Below are 20,936 nucleotides of genomic sequence, written 5' to 3'. Positions count from 1 at the left end.
ATGGTTTAAGGGTTTTTATCGGTTTTAACAGGGTTTTTTTTTATCGGTTTTTACACGTGGGGAAACAAATTTCCCACGTGTGGGATTAATAAAGGTTATCTTATTATCTTATCTTTAGCGTTATTTTTTTCATTAACTTGGTTTCCTGGGTCTCTTTCCGTGTGTTATGAATAAATCTTCTTTTTTTGATACCGGTTGTATTTTGTTGTATTTATCCGCAACACCTTAAAGCCCAGTCTGTGAAAATGTTGTCGGACACAAACTGGTCCGTGGCGCAAAAAAGGTTGGGGACCGCTGTGTTAAGGCTCTAGGTTTGAATCTACTGGCTGGCTGGGGTCCTTATGTGTGGAGTTTGTATGTTCTCCCTGTGCCTGTGTAGGTTCTCTCTTGGTCTCCTGGCTTCCTCCCACAGTTTAAAGACGTTATGTTATTTTCTAATAACCTTATTTCATAATAACAAATTCTAAATTAGACATAAGTGCAAATGGTTGTCTGTCTCTCTGTGATCCCTGCAACACATTGGGTTTGCCCTACTTGGCCCCCCCCCTATGACGGCTGGGATATGCTCCAGCCCCCCGTGACCCTGAATCGGATAAGTTGAAGAAAATGAATAAATGGAAGGAGTGTCTACAGCCTGCTGATGCACTACCACCCCAGATGCAGTCACAATCTGCAATGCAGATTTGCATCATGTTTATGTCACCTTTATTTGATTTTAATTTACCACTTTATTTATATAGTTTTATATGGCACCAGCTCATAAAATGGAAAGAAAAAAGGCCAAAGTGAGTCATTTATTTAAAGCATAGCCTATGTAATGTGACAGAGGGTAACTGTGAGAATTTCCAGTGTTTCAATGTATTCCTCAGTGGAAATATGGTGGAAACAACAATAAAATGCCGCTTAGCTCACGCTCCCAGGAAAAGGATGGGAAACCCAGCAACTTTAATCATCTTAGATCTTTTTAAAATCTGCTGAAGAAGCTGAAGCAACTTGGTTAGACTCGCATAAGGCACTGCATGAACTTCAAGAATCTCTTTTAGCCTATTAGGCAATTCTCCAAACCTTCTACAGAAACTGTAACATCAACTCTGCTTAATTATTATTATATCCTTAAACACGGCCTAATTATTCTCTGCTTTCTGCATTATAAATGTCTGCGGTCAAATAATAATGCCTCAAATGACAGTTTTCAATCTGACATTTATTCTTTCACTACCATTACCAAGTACTGACGCAATACTGTGGTACAACCAGATCTCGTCTGTTGTTCCCAATGTTAAACAGGTAAAGAACAAACAAAGTGGAGATAGTTATCATAATAAAATTAACAATACAAACAGCTTTCAACTCAAAAGTACATTAAAATTCTGCATAAATTAGAGACCTTAAGAACATTATTCCAGAGAGGTAATATAAAACTGTACATGACAATACATTTGCAATACATTACAATATTTATTCAAAACAGGCAAAATAGCACCATGAAAAATAAATCTCATTTAAAACCAAAAACCACACAGCTGTAACAATAAATGCTACATTTTGCAGTGTGATGATGGAAAGCACAGTAAGCAGGTACAGAGATTTATGGACTACAGTCTGGTGATGTACTGCAAAGTTGTTCTCATATGCCTTCATGTTACTTTTTAGTCAAGGTAAGTGTTAAAACATCAAGTTCTGAAAATTGTAAACTATTGTATGTCTATTATGGTGTCATGATGCTTATGATATCTGACTTTAATGTGTTTTTTTTCTTGTTTAAACATTTTTTTCCTTTAATCTCTTTGACTTTCTAACAACAAAACTCATTGCTGATCATAATCAGTCACAGGATACTGTTTTTCATTTTTAATAAAGTCACTCCATCCCTCCCAAATCATTCCTGTGTACAGACCCTCCTCTCTCTGATCCCCACCTCTTTGTTTACTGGCAAGTAATTATCATTCACCCTCCCTCCCCATATATGTTGAGGTGTGATGAGGAGTTCTACAGTTGTTCTGTTAACAAATTTGGGTCTCCCATAATTCACAGGAAGTTGTTGGAGATCTGACGCTGGTGGTCGAACAAGTCCTCCGCCTCAGCGCTGTAAGCGTCGCCTGATAAAAACACAACAAAGAAGATAAGAGTCTTACACAGAATCAGTCAGGAAAGTATTGAAACAGAGAGAATTTAGTAAAAGACATGTTACCTGCATGGCATCCGAACATGTAAACCCGAGCTCCATCGTACTTGCAGCGGCAGCGCATCACATTGTTCTGGAAATCAGACTCAGCCATGTCTAAAGACGGGTTGACATCCACCTGAGTAAGAAACAGGACAGATGATTAGACTGAAGGTCAGTCATCTTCATAACAAATAGAGTTTCATTTTGAAACAGAAGAATTATTAAAAAAAGATAAAAAGCACAATGTAATCCTTTTGCTAGATGGAGAAAACGGCATCGCTATAATTCACCAGCAACCCCTGTTCTTGCTTTAGATGCTCTAGATTTGATTACCACCACCACCACCACCACAAACAACAACAACAAATAACCCACTTCTGTATACTGTGATGGCTTGTACATAACTACAACCTTCCCTATGTCTTTTTCAAAGATTGTACTGCAATTTGTGGCTGCATTGTACATAGTGTCTGGACAGTTTTTGAACCACTGCAAGCATTTAGAGTATCCCAGGTTATCACTGCGATACACGGAACATTATATATCCACCATCAAAGCTCGAAATCTGCATTAAACACACAGTTAGGAGGGGTTTAGTTACACATATGATAACGAGGATGTTTTACCACGTTTTCATTTAATATTTATTATTGCAGCAACATTGACTAAACTTATTTAAGTAGCACCAATTAAATTTAAATCAAAGAATTTCATGCATCGAGCTGTCTTACACATTTCTGATAATGCTCTGCTATGTTAACATTTTAAACAACTACTTTATGTATTGGTAAGACTGTATACTTCATGTGCACAATTTACTCAGGCCATCTTTTTCTTCTTCTTTGTATTGTTATTATTTAATGCATGTATATTAATCATGTAGCTAGAGTTGGGCAGCTGTTAGTTCAGTTTATACTGGAAATACGGGTGGGTGTTTGCATGGGATTGATAGTAAAAGCAACATTCTGTCTAGACTTGAAATGCTGCAAAGGGTGTCTTTTAATAAAGTAAGGGAGTGAGTGTGAAAGTAGCAGTTCTCCTCAGATAATTTTGAAACAACAGGTTTTCATGGGGCCCAACTGAGAAGCCACAGGATTATTGTTTTCACCTTTTCTATATGACCAGTGATCTTATATATTTTGGGTTCAAGCGATGCATGGCATCACTTTCCACTGCTATCTCTGTAGAGGACAAAAGACCCAGAAAGGCAGATGATAGTGTTGGGTTTGGATTCAAGTCGCAGCCTACCATTAGACCGTAACCATGGTTGGTTGCCATGGTTTGTTGTTTTCCACCCTGTCTGTCTGCCATATATAAGGAAAGCACACAAATGAATTTTCCTGGTGCACACATCAAACAGATAACGTGACCACATATTCAATAAAGTAACCCACTTTCATTTTTTACATACTGTATAAATGTTGTGGTTACAATTATATTCACAGACAAAGATTTAAGATGCAGAATTTTCATAATTATGAATTTATAATGTGCAGTATTACATGTATATATATATATATTACAACTGGTCCTAAAAGCACATTGGGACCAGCCAATGATGTCAGCACATATTTTGTAAAACACCACGTTAACTTAGTGGCAGCTGATATCCCATTAAATGCTCTTGTAATAATGTGAAACAAAGGACTCTTAGCCTGTTTTACAGAACAATGAAAGGCTGTCACAGTCATGTAAAAGACTATGAGGTTGTGTCGCTGATTTTTAAATAACAACCCAATAAGGAGTAATCAGGCTGAGGTGGACGTGACTCATCAGCTTAATGTATGGTCTTAAAAATGGCTGCCACGCTGTGAATCACGGTGAAGGCTGCACAAGAAAAAGCAAGGCTCTACGCCCTTCCTTAATCTCTCACTTCTTACACAAATTTATGAGCAGCTCAACTACTGTTACGCCACAATCTCGACCACAAAGTGCTGCATCGTGGCAGCACTGCATCTGTGCTTTATGTGGGTTTATCTCTCAAGAAGTGGCTCGTCACATGTGCGCAGGCTCATGTGGACACAGAAGGACCACTCCTGCGTGTAGTTTACATAAAGTCCACGTAGGCACATGCAAGTCTAACTCTGGCATCTTGATTTCATGTAAACACTCCGAAAATGATTAGAAACTGTAAACATCGTTGCTTTTCTGCCACTAAAATGTCCAGAAAAAAATAGAACAAATGACAGAGAGAACAAGAGGACAGATGAGAAGGTCGCCACACAGCGGCACACGGCATGTCTAGAAACAGACGTGATAGAGCACTAAAACTTGTACAAATGCAAAGTGCTGACAGAGCTTTTCTACTGCCAATAAGTCCGTACCTTCTAAGAGGGTGGACTAATAGCAGGTCTACTTTCTATATAAATCCAGACTAAATTCACTTTCTCTAAATACACACACACCCTTGAAACTACATATATACTGTACACCTGAATGGCTGGAAACACAGCCAAGAGCCACTTAGCTAAAATTATAGTGTTTTATCTGTGCTTTTATCTCATGTGTGCCTTCAGATGTTGAAACACAAACGTCTGTGTTTGCTCTGCTCTCTACTTTGCTTTCATGCCTGATCTGAGAAGTTGTGTAAGCTACTGAGATCACTGATGCTATTTCAGCATGAAGATTAAGTGTGGATTACTTTTTGTTCTGCACTTTCACTGGACTAACAGTTTCACCATGAGCTCAGCACGAAGTAAACAAATTAGTAAAGCGATAATATATTTAATATATTTTTGTGTCTTAAAACAAACTGACCTGAAAGATGTATTCACCAGGTCGTATGTCTGTGATGTCCACCCACTGACAGTCAATGTCATGCCGGTAGGTGTCCCAGCAGCCAACTGAGATTCCCTGTTGTCCCATGTTATAACAGGAATATCGCTTATGGAGACCTAGAGGGACAAAAAAATAGTTGGAGAGACTTTAAACGTAAATTTTCTTTGCTGTCAGTCGCTGTGGATTTGAGGTCTGAAGTTAAAATAACATGATTTATAAAACAAGTCTTTTCTGGCGTTTCCTCTAAATGAATAGAAAGGATCTGCATAAAGCTGTCTGGCCTCTCTGAAACCAAGATCTATTTAGGCTTGGCTTCTGATCTTACAGCCTGACTTTGAGCACTCATTATAGGATTTCAGCTTTGCATTTTTATGTATTCTTGATTCTTTCTTGTCTGTCACGATTCTGCTCTTTTTTGTTTTCACATTTCCACACAAAGAACAAATGAATGTATTAGTAATCTCTATTAATATCTTACCATCAGGACAGTAGGTGTCCTCCAGACAGAAGCTGGCTTTGTGACCTTCAGCTACCTTTGTCCCATTGAGTGTGAGCAGATCATAGTGGGTAAACACCTCAATGCTGTGGTAGTGTCTGAAAGAAGGCAAATAAACAATGAAATACATAAAAAAGAGAGAGAACAAAGCTAAGAAAGACTTGCTGCTGTTTTATTTTCCAACTACACAATCTATGGACAAGAATCCTAGCGTCAACTTGAAATTCAGCAGCTATAAATCCTGTTATGTTGTTCTTAAGGTGTCAGACGAACACAGGAAAAAGTTGTAAAAAAGCAAAAGAGAACAGACAAATATCAGTTTGGTGTCCTCTCATTACAGAACCATTCCCAGAGCAAATCCTATCAAAACTCAAAGTCAAACCATGTGTTCTCTGGTCGGGGAGGTAGTGATTGGGTTGTGGCTGGGAGACACAACGAGCTGTGCCTCTCGTTTTGGGACACACAACCACAACCGCCAAGATAAGAAGCCAGGCTGCTCTGAGTGCAGTCATGGCTCTGACTCTAACAATTGGGTGACCAGTGAGAAGGATGTTTATTGTAAACAGTATTTTGGAGGATAAAACATTATGTTCATTGTGCTAAATAACAGACTTTTATACATGTTTCGCTATTTATAGTGCAAAACCCAGTGATCCAGTTTCACTTACTAAATCTTAATGTCCCATTTATCTTTCCCTGCTGACATTTAATTTTTTGACCTCTGCTAGCTGTGTTTACTATAAAATGCTTTTGTTTTGCATCACCTCATAATACCCTGTGCTGCACCATAGAGGAGGTTATGGTACTTTTCTTTTCCAGCCAAAGACTGCAGCACATAGTTACTCCCTATCTGCTTGGAGGCATAAAATAAGCAGCTACAGTTTTAAATTAAAACCTTGAAGCTCAGTTAAATGGCACATTGGCTTCTAAATGCCTGCTTTAGTTCTTACCTGTGGCACTGGTGCCATACCCAACTTTCTCTTGGGGCTCGTGGTCGGAAGTCGGCACGACCCATGTTCATAATGCGGGAGGAGAAGCGTAGCAGGCGGCGGTGTCCGTAGGGCCAGTTCATTCTGGCGGCAGAGGAGGACAGGCAGTTTTCCTCGTTAGCACAAGTCAGAAGGTGAAGAGGCCGATCCTCGATGTAAGCAGTCTCTTGGACGAGCTGTGCATCCAGTACAAGGTCAGGAGCAGCTGCATGAATCAAAGAGTTTTATTGTTAAGTTTCCCTTCCAATTTGGCACTGTACTGCACTGGAAACATCACTAAAAGTGCAGTTGTGTCCACGTGTTTGCCAGTTCTAGACTTACTTTCTACACATGTGACTCCTGCTGCCCTGCCATCTCCCCCTCTTGGACAGTAGACGTGTGCATTTCTGCGGCACTGCTGAATAGACATCTCAGTGCCAATGCAATGTGTCCCACTGAGCAACACCTCACCAGCATCTGCGGATCCAGGCCAGTACCAAGTCTCCTGCACAGAAGAAAAAATATTCAAAGAAAAATCCCCAGAAGTCATTTGTGCTTTGAAATATTATAACAAGAATTGTGAAAAATGGCACAGCGGAAGGCAAATAGGAGCTTCTGCTGCAAACAGAGAAGCACCATTTTTTATAGGATCTATCAGTACATATTATCACATTTTCCACTCTTTTTCACAATGTTGAAACTGCCTGTTAAATGTTCTCGGTGGCCTTTTCCATGCAAAGTCTATTTTCAGTTTGTTTGCTCTGTGACTTTCTCCCAATCTCTCTTCGGCTTACTTTCCCTCTTTTATTTTCAGTGCGCTGGAAGTGGACGTCTGAGAAGCCTGTAATTACCTCAGGCCTCAGTAATAACACAGCACAGGCACACAAACAGTAGGATGGAGAGAAAGCGGGGAAATGGGAGCACACATAACAAAAGCTTAGAGACAAAAAGGACGGAATCAGAGGAAAACATCAACAAAGGGAATTCTGTTTTTTTCCACCTGATGAGCACTTGAGGCAAAGCCCAAGCCAAGCTGACGACAGACCACCATGGCCTCATTCAGGCCCCAGTTTTCACTGCAGACAGAGCCCCAGCGTTTCACTCCTCCGATTTCCATCAGCACCTCCACACGGCCCTGTGATGGTTCTCTGCCTCCTGCCAGACGCACCTAAAAGTGAAAGGAGCAAGAAAATGTTTCCTGTTGTATGCTTAAATGTTGATATGTGTGTACTTTGTTTGTGTGGGTTTCTCACCGTGGCGTCCATTCCAGTTTTTGGGACGTTGCAGCGGACTGCCACATCCTGGCTGTGTTTGCAGGTGTAAAGAGGCACTGGTCTGGAGTGGCACTCGGTAATTGACTTCTCCCTGCCTGTGCACTGGACGCTGTTCATGTGGATGAGACCAGTACCTACAGCATAACGGAGTAGCAGTTGACTGATTGCAAATTAAAAGAGCGATACAGACATAAAAATCCCTGAAACCTGATGGCTCAAGTGCAGCAGATGAGCAAAGAGAAGGATTAAAAGCCCAGACATGAATGGGACCTGTGATGTGGCTCTGAAAGCCAAATTACTGTACACTCCGTCATGCACGTCGCACACCAGGGCTGCTCTTTATAACTCAAAAATAGATGTCAAAATAGCAAAATGGAGCAAAATCTTTGAACACATCTATGTTTGCGTAGGTGTATGGGGCCCAGGGTAAAGCCCATTAAAGCCCTATAATTTAGTCTTAAATAGCTAATGATGTCATCAAACCTAGTTTTGAGTTGCTGTTCTCTTCTGACTGCAGAACCATGGGACCTCACATGGACTCATGCCTTATATGTTTACACAACTCATAAACTAGCATAAGACGCTAAAAGGCACAATGCCCCATGCTGAAATGTAACCATAGCACCTAGTTTAATAGAGCCTTTAAAGTAACACTCACATGCTTTCCATGAATTACTTAATTAAGTAAAGTAGAGAGAAGGAAATGCTCCCACCATTATAGGACATGCTATGTGCTTATTTGGGCAGAAAGATAATGGGAGGAAATAAATGTGATTACAGAGTTACTGCAGAGGTATGGCAAGAAAAAGTGTCAATAACAAAGTGTGAGAAAGGGCCTATTTTGTTCCCTGGCTGAAAAAAGCATTACTGCCAGACACTTTGGTGGCTATATTTTTACGCCCACAACAAAAGCATTACTATTATAATTACAACTGAGTGTTTGGTCAGGCACTGATTGCCTGACATCCCAGTTTCAAAGCTGCGCTAACTTTTCACATACATATATGTTTATTTTGACAACAACACATGCAGTTTTTTTCATCAGTGGAACTTCATAGCATTGTTTACACTTGTCTAAGTGGTCATGGGTAAAGTTCTTCAACAATCAGCTTCTCTGATAGAAGTGGAAGTGAGGCAGTAAATATTTTCTCTGGGTTTATTTGTCTGCTCAGGTCCACGATTCTTGGAGTGCAGCAACAGACATTTAGATAGAAAAGTGTTTAGTCTAAAGGAATCGCTGAAATAAACTAATCATACTTAGGATGCACTGATTCAAAGTCTGCACCACATCTTTTATGGTTATCATATCAGCAGCTCGTGGCCTTTTTTTAATCCTCTCTGTGATTTCATAAATGAGGTTATCTTTTTACTAATAAAGACAAATAAAACCTGCTTTTGGTTTTGTTCAAACACACAAACATCTCCCACAGTGACCTTCCAGGTCATGGTGAATAAAGTTCACTGCACCAGAAAGACATCAAAGTACTGCTTGACTGTATGCAAACTATGTGTGTGGCTATGTATCTTACCCTGTCCCAGCTGAGCCTGGGTCAGTGCCTCTTTGGCAGTCCCAAAACCCAGCTCTCTGCAGACCACGCTGGCTGCAGGTAAGTCCCACAGATGGTCACATATGGTGCCCCACTTGCCTTCTTTCAGCACCTCAACGCGGCCCTCCCCGAGACGGGGCCCGGCCTTCAGACGCACAACAGGCTGGAAGAAAAAAGTGCAAGTTTTAGTGAGGTGTTTCTGAATCAATTTGGAAATTTTACACTTAAAGCATGTTCACATTTGGATGCTACATTTTCTCATTTCTCATTAAACTCAGTTTCTTGCTGAAAAGCAAAGGGAAAGTTAGCATAAAAACAGGAAACAGGAGTAAACTACAAACTAAAAAAACTTAAAAAAAAAGAAGCAAAATATGTTTTTTGGACTCAAAGGCATACAGTGCTTTGAACAAAATCTTTGCTCCCTTCCTGGTTTCTTAGATTTTAAAAAACTGGTCAAATAAATGTTCAAATCATGAACACGTTATTTTAGACAAAGTTAACTCGAGTAAAAACAAAATGCTTTTTTAAAACGATGCTTTCATTTATTAAGGGAAAAAAAGCTCTTTAAACCTACCTAGACTTCTATGAAAAAGTGACTGCTCCCTCTTATTAAATCATAAACTAACTGTGATTAACCATATTTTTTTAAAGCCGAGTTGAATCATGAATTGTCTTAAATATAACCTGTCTGACAACGCATCGTGCCAGGAGCTAAAGAAACTTAAAAACAGCAGAGAAACATATTCAGTTAGTCTCTTAGTCTGCAAGGGTCACAAAGTCATTTCTAAGGCTTTGGGACTCCAGTCAACCATAGAGAGAGTCATTATCCACAAATGGAGAAAACGTGAAACAGAAACCTTCCCAGGACTGGCCGGCCTCAAAGAAATGAGTCTTTGCATCAATGACTTATTCAGGAGGTCACAAAAGAACTCGCAACAACATTATTCACATAGGGTGAGCTGGGTTTGGATAGTTTTTCCCCTTCATCGTTGAAATACTGCATTTGTATTCACTCATGTTTGTCTAATATTAAAATTTGTTTAGTGTTAAGTGTGACAAATATATAAAAAAATAACAAGAAAAAACCAACTAAGAAATCAGCAAGAGGGCAAATACTTTTCACACCTATAAGAAGACTTTTGCGTAAAGGTATGTGCTCAAAGTATCAGACTGTGACCCCTGTGATTTTGTACAGATAAAGAAATACCTACAATATGTACAAGGTCAACTGGCAGGGAAAATTAAGCAGGACAATATTAGTCATAGTAACCCAGTAATTGTATACAAAAGTGTCTCTTGCCACCAAGGAAGACGGGGCAGTGGGGGGGCCTCTGAGGCCAAAAGCTGATTCATACACACAGAGTATACCATAGAGTATACTATAGGCCCTTTATATAGAACTTCCTTGTTACCACTACATGGAGACCATACTGTATGTAATGTGATAAAAATCTTCTCATTTACCACTTAAAAAGAAAACCACTGAGCATTTTTCCCAAAAGACTTAAGCTGCGTCCACACTGGAAGTGACTCACTTGGGACGTGTTACTTTGAAGCTAATGTTTGAAGTGCTGGGTGCCTAGGTGAATCTGGCCTGGGTGTATTTCATATATCAGTCTGCAGCATCTTGTGACATTGAGAAAAGTAGATCACTCGTAGTTTTTTACAGTAATTCGCCTTCTGTGGTCTCTGGTCACCAAGTCACTGAAAAGTGGTTCCACTGTAGACACAGCTTAAGGTTTTAATTTGAACACTTCCAGTCTGTATTTGTCATATTCCACCCCGACACTAACCGGCACTGCAGGCGGTGCAGGTGCTCTGCCGTTACGCGCGAACTGGGATCCGGGTACACAACGGACCACGGCGTGCATGCCCCCTCTGCATGGGACATCGCTCCTGGCCAGGGACAGCAGGGCCTGACACTGTGACAAAGATGTTTCCACACCCTGACACTGCACCTTCTCCACCCAGTAACCCTTCTTACTGATCTGTGTCCTCAGCCTGAGTGATTCAAAGAAGAAATGGAATGAGACGACACATTATAACTATGATTTTGTGCTCGAGTTGTATCCTTTAAAAAGCAGATGCTGATTTTACCTGGAGGAAGGATCAGCCAGCTTGGAGTCCCACAGTTTCCTAAAACACAGAGAACATTATAGTCATGAATGTTCAGTCATGTGCATCTTTACATCGAGTAGACTAAACAATCTGCTGTCCTACATACTCCCACAGTCTACCCCTGTGCTTCTCCTGTACAGTCTCCTTTTCAGTCACCTTCTTGTTTCTTCCCTGAAATCCCCACTTCTTCCATTCTGTTCATCAAAGGTTAAGTAAACCAGCTGAAACTATAAATATGAAGGAGACACAACATCCTTGACAGGGCATTTGTTCCCTAGTTAAACATATGTCAGAAAGACAGAGAGGAGGAGATTTAGAATAACGGATAACAAAGTTTCCTCTTTCTTTCATTTTTCCTCTAAAATCATCCCCTCCTTCTTGTGTCTTTTTTAGAGCTTCTATTCCTACGTTCATGGGTATTTCAGTTTCAGTGTTTGCCTATATGTCTAGTGTGGACGTCTGGTTTGAGGAGTCCACGTGGAAAAGAAACTAAACATATGAATAGTCCACTATATATTAATCCCAGCGGGAATCCTTATTGAGGTCTGCCAACTTCAACAGGCTTTCCAAACTCTGTCTAGTTTTATGGGTATTACCTTAAACTAGAATCCAAAGAGGAAATATTGTCTATGCACAAAATGGGCTCCCTTAAATCTGGAAACAGACACATTAGCGCTGACCACTTGTATTAGACAGTGTGACCACAGACAGGTGCAGCGCGACTGACGCCCTTCATGAATGTGCCTGAATTAAATGACTCAAAACCAAGTATAACCAGGAGGAGTTTACACTAAAACCAGATTTGTGATGCAATTAAATATTTGGCATACTGGAAAAGGGAGATGTTTCCTCTCCGGGAGAACCTCGGTATCCTGCTTTTCTGAGTGCTTTCATGCACAGTCCCAATATTAGAAGAGAAATGTCTTTGATGCTGGAAGCACTTATAATGAAAACTAATAGAAATCCTGAGCCAGAAAACTACTGTGTGGAACATTTGCACCACAAGTCATTTACAGTCTAACAAAAGGCAGTCTGTGGAGGGAAAATGGTGTATATTTAAGCTCTTTTACAATAAAAGACATTTTCCATGCTCAGATAAGCATAAACTGTTGCATATTTTTTTTCTGATTTCCGCTGCAGTCCAGTGGTTATGAAATGTAATTTAGTCTGCAAGTTTGGTCACTAATGCTGGCCTTCTCTGGTAATAAATCCCTACAAACAACAGAAATGAGACACAAATCCTAAGTTGTTATGAGTTTTATCTGCAATGGAAACAAAAAATTGATGTAGCATTTTTGGCGTCATTCAGCAGTTAAGAAAACTGTTTTCGACTTAGAGCTCTGTTTCTGTCGAACTGAAGAATGTACAGTATTCACTTGGTTGGCTGCTAATTGTGTCTGTTTCCTTTCTGCACTGAGCAGGTATATAGCTTTATCAGGGGTCGTTTTTGTTCAAATAGCTGCAGACTGAAGCTGAAAACGGATACAATAAAAGCAGTGAAAGCATAGTGGGAGGTAAAAATGGCAAAAACCAACACATCCTCAGACTGAAACAGCAGAATAGGTTGATTGTCAAGTGTCTACAGAAATAAAATATATGAGTGCTTTCACATTTCCCACAGCAGCAGCACCTGCGAGGAAGTATAAAGACCAATAAAATCTATATCTGGAGATGGAGGATAGGACTGTGGTTTGACTCAGACACAAGACATTTAATCAGGGGACCTGAGATCTAACACTGTGTTTACCGTTTATTTGTTTGCAGGCACTATTTGGTCAAGTTTAGTCCCCTAAACTACTTGGTTGGGTTAACTAGAATTAAATGGTCTAGTAAACAATAACAATTAAATAACCACATCTTAGAAAACAAACTCGTTGCCCCAGATTTTAATGACAGAAGTAGTGACCACTTCTGTGACAAGCCTGAACATTTTACATGCACTTAGTCACACAACCAAGAGGTCCCCCCCCCCCCCCCCCCCGCCTATAAACAGTGGCTGCTGAATGCTTTCAAAAAATGACCATGCTTGTAATTTCTCTGATCAGGTAGAAAACCACCTGCTGCCCATCACTGTGAGGAAATATTATTATATACGGTATGAAAATGTATTTTGTGACTTTATAGAGGCTTCTATTTTATTTCCTTGGCTTTATCTCCCTGTGTGCTTGTGTAAGCCTATCTGTCTGTGTTTGCACCTTATAAAATGTGTCACAACTCCGTGGTAAATCAAAATGGGAGAGACAGACTGCATGGGGGTGTTGGTTCATGGTCTGGAGGAGGCGGGGGTGAGAGTACTTCCCATATAATTGCCTGCTCTGCTTGGCAGTGTCTGCTTTGTGGTGAGCAGTAGCATGTTGGTTCACACACAGCAGACATGGAAATATGCACGTACATATAGACTTTCCCAGCCTCTGTAAAAGCAAAGATCTTTAATATTCTGTAAAACTGCAGTTACGACTGCATGCTGGGAAACATGGAACGAGTGATGTAAGAGTAAAGTATCCATGAGCCGGGCAACTTTTAGGGGCATCTCTTCACTTAACAGGAAGAGGAAATGCATGTTCTCTTCGATAGGTCTCAGCTGAGAGCTAAAAATGCAATGTGTGATGCTCTTTGTTGGATTGAAAACAGGTTGGAACTGAGTTAAGGCTTTAGTGGCGGATAAGTGAACCACAGCAACGTGCCTCAACGCAGCATACCAATTCTGATTGCTGTAGTACTGCTGAAGTCTTTTACTCAGGAGAAAATATTCTCCTCCGGATCCTCAGCTTAATGCTATTTTTTAAATGAAACTCTGACCACACAATACCATAAGCCACAGCGGAGAGAGGAGCTGACTCTCAGGAAAACTGAGATAACATGTTATTATACTGCATGAATGCAAAGCTGCCTGACTGGAACAATTGGCTCACTGAAGAGGCAGCAGGTTGCCACACTGACTCCACAACAGCCCCTAATGAGTCCCGTCAACCTCCATGGAAAAAAAAACTCAAAGGGGTCATAATGATGTACTTTCCATGAAAAGCGGGGTTTAGCATAATTGCCTCCAAGGCATTAAACATGGTCTTTTAATAAACTGAAGCTGAGGATGGGAGAAAAAGGAGCAGGGGGTGAAAGTAAATTAGAAGAACTGAAGAAGTTAGTGTCAGCCTCAAAGAGAGTGTGGATGTTAGAAAAGAAGGGAGCTGGAAAATGGATTTAACACTTGCCTTTTGTAAGCACAGCAAAGTGGGGGAGTCTTTAAACATCTGTAAAAATGTGCTGAGCAACTTAACAGGCAGAGACAAAGGCAGTCACACCAAAAAAACAACCGCATGGTAAGAGGGGGATGTGCTGACACAGCAAAGGGTGTGCAGCAGGTTCTGCTGAGAGAATATTCTAGATTAGAGGATCGCGCAGACCATAATTACAGCTGCTCAAGTGGACACCAATCCCCAAAAAAGACTAGTCGTGGAAAACTGCCAGTGTAGTGTGTAGCACCAGAAAGAGGCGATGTGACTGCTGTCATGTCTGGATAAGCAATAAGAAAAGCTTGGTGGTGCGCACAGAAACTCAAGGAATTATATTTATAATATATTTGTATTTGTTCAATGCAAATTTCATGATAATCCACTCAGTGGCGGTCAACACATATCACTAAAACATAAAATAATGACTTAAAATTAAAGCCACGTAAACCCCAAAACCCTTTGGGTCTTTATAAAAAGTGACAGGAATCAATTTATAGTCACTAAAACAATATTTTAGTCTGGACCAAAGGTACCGAGCAGCGCTGCCATCCCCATAGATCTTCTCTGCTAACATGGCTAAAATAGGCTCCTGCCATTAAGGAGAGACATAACACATCTACTTCTACCTCACTTAAAAAACATTCATCTACAAAATATCTGTTAAAACAGACGCTAATGCTCAACCTGATGCCACCTCCAACTGTTTACTGTTGGACAAAAATGTCTGCTCTATTCATCTCCCACGTAGCGGGGTGGAGGTTGACAAAAACAAACAATCTTTACACAAGCTGCTGCTCAGGCTCTTGGCACAGACACAAGATTCTTCTCCAGACAACTTTGAGATGTGTTTTTTTTTCAGTGTTGTCCAGATTAGATTCAACATTAGATTCCAAAAGTTGGACAACCAGACTTGTTTATGCTTTTTGACATTTGGTCACGTTTGGGTTCCAAATGTGACCAAATGTATCTAATTACGTAAAAGTGAAGACAAACTTCTGAAGCACTGGAGACAAGTCAGAAAGAAGACAGAGCGCCAGTGTTAGGCTGCTGGAGCTGCAGTGAATGGGGCAGATGAGGTGAATAAGCCTGTGTCCTGCTGCTGAGCAGAGAGTAGCAAGACACATGGAGTAATTATTGGTGAAATGGAGAGAAGAGACAGATGGTGTAGAACAGGCCAGCGGTCAGTACAGTCGTCCTGTTAGCCAAGACGTAAAAAGACCTCTGTGGGCAGCCAGAGGGACATATGGAGAGTTGTGTTTGCATGTGCGCAAGTGTATGTGCGCGCGTGTGTGTACTCTGTTTGCATGTTTATTTGTGTGAGCACGTGGATTTCGGACAAAGTTTATGCAAGGTCTGTGTGTGCGGAGGGCAGAATGTTTAAGCATGCGCAAGTGTGTGTAAAGGCTTTGAAGGCTGCTGTAGGTGTTTTAGTGGGTATTTACAGCCAAAGTTAGACGAGACACTTGGATTTATGGGTATAAAATCAACAATTCAGCCTGGTATTATTTGTAGAGCAAAGAGTTTATGTTTAGGGAACAATTAAATAGTTATAAAAACACGCAGTTTGAAAAAAAAGTGAGATCTTTCACTTTTCTTAGTCATTATTGTATACGTACTGGATCATTATTCCGGCGTTCCAAAAACCCGAGACATGTTTTAGTTGTGTTTCTCTGTATGTTTATTTAAATGCGCAATTGTGGAGAGGTGACATGTGTTCCCTGAGCCTGGGATCCCCACCAGGTGTGCTGTTTTCCTCCCACATTCAAATAATATGCATGTTAGGTTAACTGGTAATTCTAAATTGGCCTGCATGTTTGCCCTGACTAGAATGAACCAAATAAAAAAGGAGGAGGGGGTCAAAGTATATTAACCACCTGGGAGAGCCTCCAAAACCTCTAAAACCTCTGCTCTCATAGTTACAGAAGCTGTTAAGTAAGTGTATGGCTGAAAAAAGTCATAATTACTAATGAATTCAGTAAGTGTGAGCTCTTAGTTCTTGTAAACATGTCACCTGGCATTCGCAGATGCTGCTGCACACAGTTTTCACTGGATGATTCTTAATTGTATGAGATTAGAAACCATGTAAGGGAAGGTTTTAAGTAGAGAGACACACAAGATGAGGATGACGGTAATCTTGTTGTCTGGATCTGACATTAATAACATACTTTCTAGGACTATTTTAAAAGTCTGTGCTGAGACCAACTCAGCCAGTGGGGAAGACAGCCCTGGTGGACAGCCAGGCTTGGCTAATACCACTATGGACCTGTCATGCCAAGTGTGGTTATACTAATGACAGCGGTTGTGGTTAACCTCTACTACAGGGGGGTTGGAACAGCAATCCAGGCATGGGGCTGCCTAATCACTCACACACACACACACACACACACACACACACACATCCATTTCTATGTCTCTTTCCACCTCTGGTACTCTGCCTGGCCCACGGTAACATACTTACCGGTAGGCGTTTTGCTCAAACGCTTCTGCTGCAGGGAATCCTAACATGCCACAGACAACACGGCTGCTGCTCAGGTCCCATCCACGATTACATACATGACGCCACTTCCCAGCATGCTTCACTTCCAGCACTCCCTCTGTGACCAGACCGCCGTGGCTGCTGGACAACACTGGCCGCAGACGAGCCTCCTCTAAGTGAACTCTCTCAGATCCCTGTTGACAGGAAAAAACAGAACGGGCACTGATTTATCCCAAATAAATAATCATTGTTGTCTTTTTAGCTTCGCATCAACAATTCATTTAAAGGTTGACACATTGTCCTACTGTTTAAATAAGCATAAGCAGATAGCACACAATCAAGACAAGAATAACACGAGGAGATTCCTATGCGTTGTCTCTAATCATCCACATTAAATACTGTTGGCAGCAGGAAAGAAACTAACAGAGGTCGACAGAGTTTGTTTAACGTGTTGGGATATGTGTCATCGTGATTACAAAATGGTCAAGAAGTGTAAACTCGGCAAGTTGAAAAGAAGAAAAAATAAAGTCAAACAGCAGGGATAAATAGCAGAGTTTCCTCTGATCTAAAGTTTTTCCTTCAGAGGAAGAGCTATTGGTGGTTAAACTAAACTTCAGGCCATGGTAATTCATAAGAACTGGTTCTGGGGAAGGTCTGGTTTTAGGTTTGTCTCTAATTATACATGTCCACTGGCCTGTGGTTCCACAAATGACATTTCTGCAGAAGTCTGGCTAAAACTAGACTGGGTTGCTTCTTTGGTGTGCACTAGAGGCTGTGTGTATTGTGTGTGTGTGTGTGTGTGTGTTTACCTGTGTGTAGTATGCACCATTCTCCGCTCCTATGTCTGGATAAAGAGTTTCTGGTTCAACATGGTTCCCACTGAGCTGCTGATTCCTGTCACTCCTCCTCCCAGAGGGGATCTGGGATTCAGGTTGATATTGGGACTGCCTGTTCACCCTCTCCTCTTCCTGTTGTCTCCCTGCCTGTGGACTGCTCCGTGCCGTTTCCTGTCTTTGCCTGTAAGTTTCACCATTTGCCAGACGTGAAAGTAGCTGGTGCCCTTGTGGAGCAGCTGGGCTGACTTGGTTGTTATCTCTTGAACCACCTCGATTTCGTCGCAAGATCTGGATCTCATGACCATTTTCTTGCGGGGAGATGTTGCTACGGCGGGAAGAGACTGGGTTGCGATGGAGAGCAATCTCATGGCCTCTTTGAGAGGCAGATGAGATGTGTGCTGGGCCTGGAGGTGGAGCTGGGGGCGACAGAGACTGTCTTGGTGACTGGTTTCTCTGTCTTTGCTGGTTGGAAGATGAAGGACTCTCTTCTACAGTCACAGCAGGGAAACCGGGTCTCCTTTCTGGGCTGCAAACAACTCCTAGATCCTCAGCATGGCTACAGTCATTGACCCCCCAACCATTGGAACGACATTCTGCAATAGAGGCCTCTGTGCCCCTGCAGCGCACATTGTCTAACCAGATCACACCTAACACAAGAAAGAGTGGCAAGTCATCAAATAAAGGGAAATCAATCAAGAGACTTGTATTTTAAAGCTTCACATTTTTGGCTGGACCTACCTTGTCCTTGGCCAAACCTGGCACTGTGTGCCCAGGTCAAGCTGCGCTGGAAGCCCAACTGCCGGCATATCACATTGGCCAGGTTAAGATCTACCTCATCATCACACACAGTGCCCCATGCGCCATTGTAGAGCACCTCCACACGTCCTTCGTTTGTACTGCGGCGGTTTAAGCCTGCAAGGCGTACATGGACCTCCTGTGCATAAAACGAGGGGGGGCAGAGGAGAAGCAGGACAAGGAGCGTAGACAAGGAGCTGAGCCACCGCATCCTGGTAGGGGGGAGAACAAAGAGTGAAACACAGGCTGATAGAAACATCAGCCTGACATCAGCTCAAAAGAGCAAAGCAGACAAGATGCTTGCAGCTCCCAAAATAAATGTGTATGTTACCACAAAAATCTTCAAAAAAACACAAAGCCATGGAAGTCACATTCCATAGTCTAACAGAACGTATAATTAGAAACCTTTTCTTCAACCCTAATGGGACATTCCACAGTAAAATGAAAGATTGATAGATGTTTTTATCCTTTAAAATAATCAGAGTCATTTAAAGTACAGCGGGAGGTTTGAGAAACAGCCTGAACCAGTCAAGGCACAGGGAGTAATAACCGGAGCTAAAAGTAGCTTCTGCATCCAGCCAACGGAAATTCTGGCTTTCCGCAAACCCTCAAGTTTAGTTGCACGTATTAGGCCAACAGACACATAAGCAAATAAACATTGTCATAAAAATGCTCTCACACATAAATAGAGCAGCAGGTCTCCATCTGTGCGAGATGCTGTAGTTAATGAGCAATAATTACAACCTCTAAAATGTTTGTCTTCTAGCAGAGTAGCTAACTAGTGGTGAGTAGCAAGCTGTGAGGAGAAGGTCTAGAGGATGATAGAAACACTTTATGGATTTAGGAGTCAGACAAATTCTGCTTTGTGTATGGATCATGGGCCCTCATACAAATGTTGACTGAGGATGACTTCAATTAGTTACAGAGATGAAATTTTTAGTTATTGAGGAAAAACACAACAAGAAAAAATGAAATAAAAAATAAACAGAAGGAGAGGAGAACAAAATAAAAATGCTGGAGAAAACTTACCTATCTGTTGATCTCAGCCTTGAGCTTCTGGAGGAAAGAAAGGAGAGCACTGGGGCAGTGAGCTTGGTCCTGCTGTCTCTATTCTCCTCTTTCCCTCCCTCTTTCTTCTTCTGTCACTCCCTCAGGTTGGCTCTCCATCCCTCCCATTTTATTCATTTAAGGAGTTTTTCCTTCCTCTGGTCACGTTTCTCCTTTCCAACACATACTGCCCGTCAAAGGAAATCTGGAAAAGGGAAACTGACCATGGAAATCAATGAAAACATAAACAAATCAATGACTTTTATTCTCTCCTATCTCCCAGTGCATACATATGAATCAGAATACTTTATTAATCTCAGAGAAAATTATGTGGTCACAGTTGCTCCAAATTGAATATATGCTATATATTGCAGCAGGTGGGTAAACTCCCTGGTCTGGTCACATGTTTGGCTGACTTGACACGTGAGCTTGAATTATAAAAGCCTGTAATTTTTATAAGAATCTCTAATCTTCCCCCCCCCCCGGCAAACATATATTCCAGTCAATGGACGCTTGTTTTATTGTGTGTCCAATCTTACACAATTCTAAGTTTCAATCTCATTACTTTTACTCTTACTTGTTTGCTTTGTGAAGTCTTTTATTCCATGCAATGATAAAATCACATGCTCTCTCTCTCTCACACACAAGCCTGGCACCCTGCCCTGCCCACAGTTGGTGGTGTCATAAAACAAATACTATGTGCTCTGCAGTGCGAGTGAAACTGCATGTCTGAACTCTTTGCATGAACTTGAAGTTTCATAACATCCTCAGTCGTGGCACCTCATTACGTGAAGAAAGTTATCTCTAAGAATAGAGTCAAATGGCAGCCCTGTGATTTTATATAAAAAAAGAGCAGATAATCCCAAAGAGGCTTTAGTGCTTAAACACTTATGAAGCAGCAACTTCAAATCTTTGCATTAACTACGTAACAATCCATAGAAACCTTTTCCTTTTATGGAAATGGCAAATGTTATTAAGTATGGATTAATTCTTTTCTGGTTTATTAAGGGCTGTGTTTTAATCCCCCTCTTTGTTGAAATAACAATGAACGGCTAGTCTTTATAACACATTTCATATAAATATCAACAGCATCAGACATTTCTATATAATCTGGAATGCTTGCTGAAGTTCATTATTTTTAATTGTTGATAAATGTAAATGGAAGACTAGAAAAAAACAGCAGCTACTTGTATCTGTATTTAGC

At 41.1% G+C, this 20,936-nt stretch overlaps 1 protein-coding gene across 1 annotated transcript; it reads right to left on the bottom strand.

Annotated features, from left to right (window-relative positions):
- Positions 1-811: 811 nt before the first annotated feature.
- Positions 812-19,854, bottom strand: LOC147328288 (lysyl oxidase homolog 4-like). The gene is made up of 15 exons (XM_086296525.1): positions 19,715-19,854; positions 18,629-18,897; positions 17,864-18,537; positions 17,037-17,248; positions 11,328-11,366; positions 11,024-11,231; positions 9,213-9,393; positions 7,663-7,817; positions 7,410-7,577; positions 6,752-6,914; positions 6,392-6,635; positions 5,424-5,539; positions 4,925-5,061; positions 2,192-2,303; positions 812-2,099 (listed from the first exon to the last, which is right to left on the bottom strand). Exons 2-15 carry the CDS (start codon positions 18,894-18,896, stop codon positions 2,029-2,031), a joined length of 2,748 nt encoding a protein of 915 aa, XP_086152651.1. The 5' UTR covers position 18,897; positions 19,715-19,854; the 3' UTR covers positions 812-2,028.
- Between the last annotated feature and the right edge of the window lie 1,082 nt (positions 19,855-20,936).

The sequence above is a fragment of the Aulonocara sp. 'chitande type north' Nkhata Bay genome, linkage group LG6, assembly GCF_057382095.1.
Source record: "Aulonocara sp. 'chitande type north' Nkhata Bay isolate Kocher_YH1m ecotype deep benthic linkage group LG6, A_spYH_male_GT1.1, whole genome shotgun sequence".
NCBI lineage: Eukaryota > Metazoa > Chordata > Actinopteri > Cichliformes > Cichlidae > Aulonocara > Aulonocara sp. 'chitande type north' Nkhata Bay.
The sequence above is the reverse complement of the archived record's forward strand: the minus strand, read 5'-3'. Positions and strand labels throughout refer to the sequence as shown.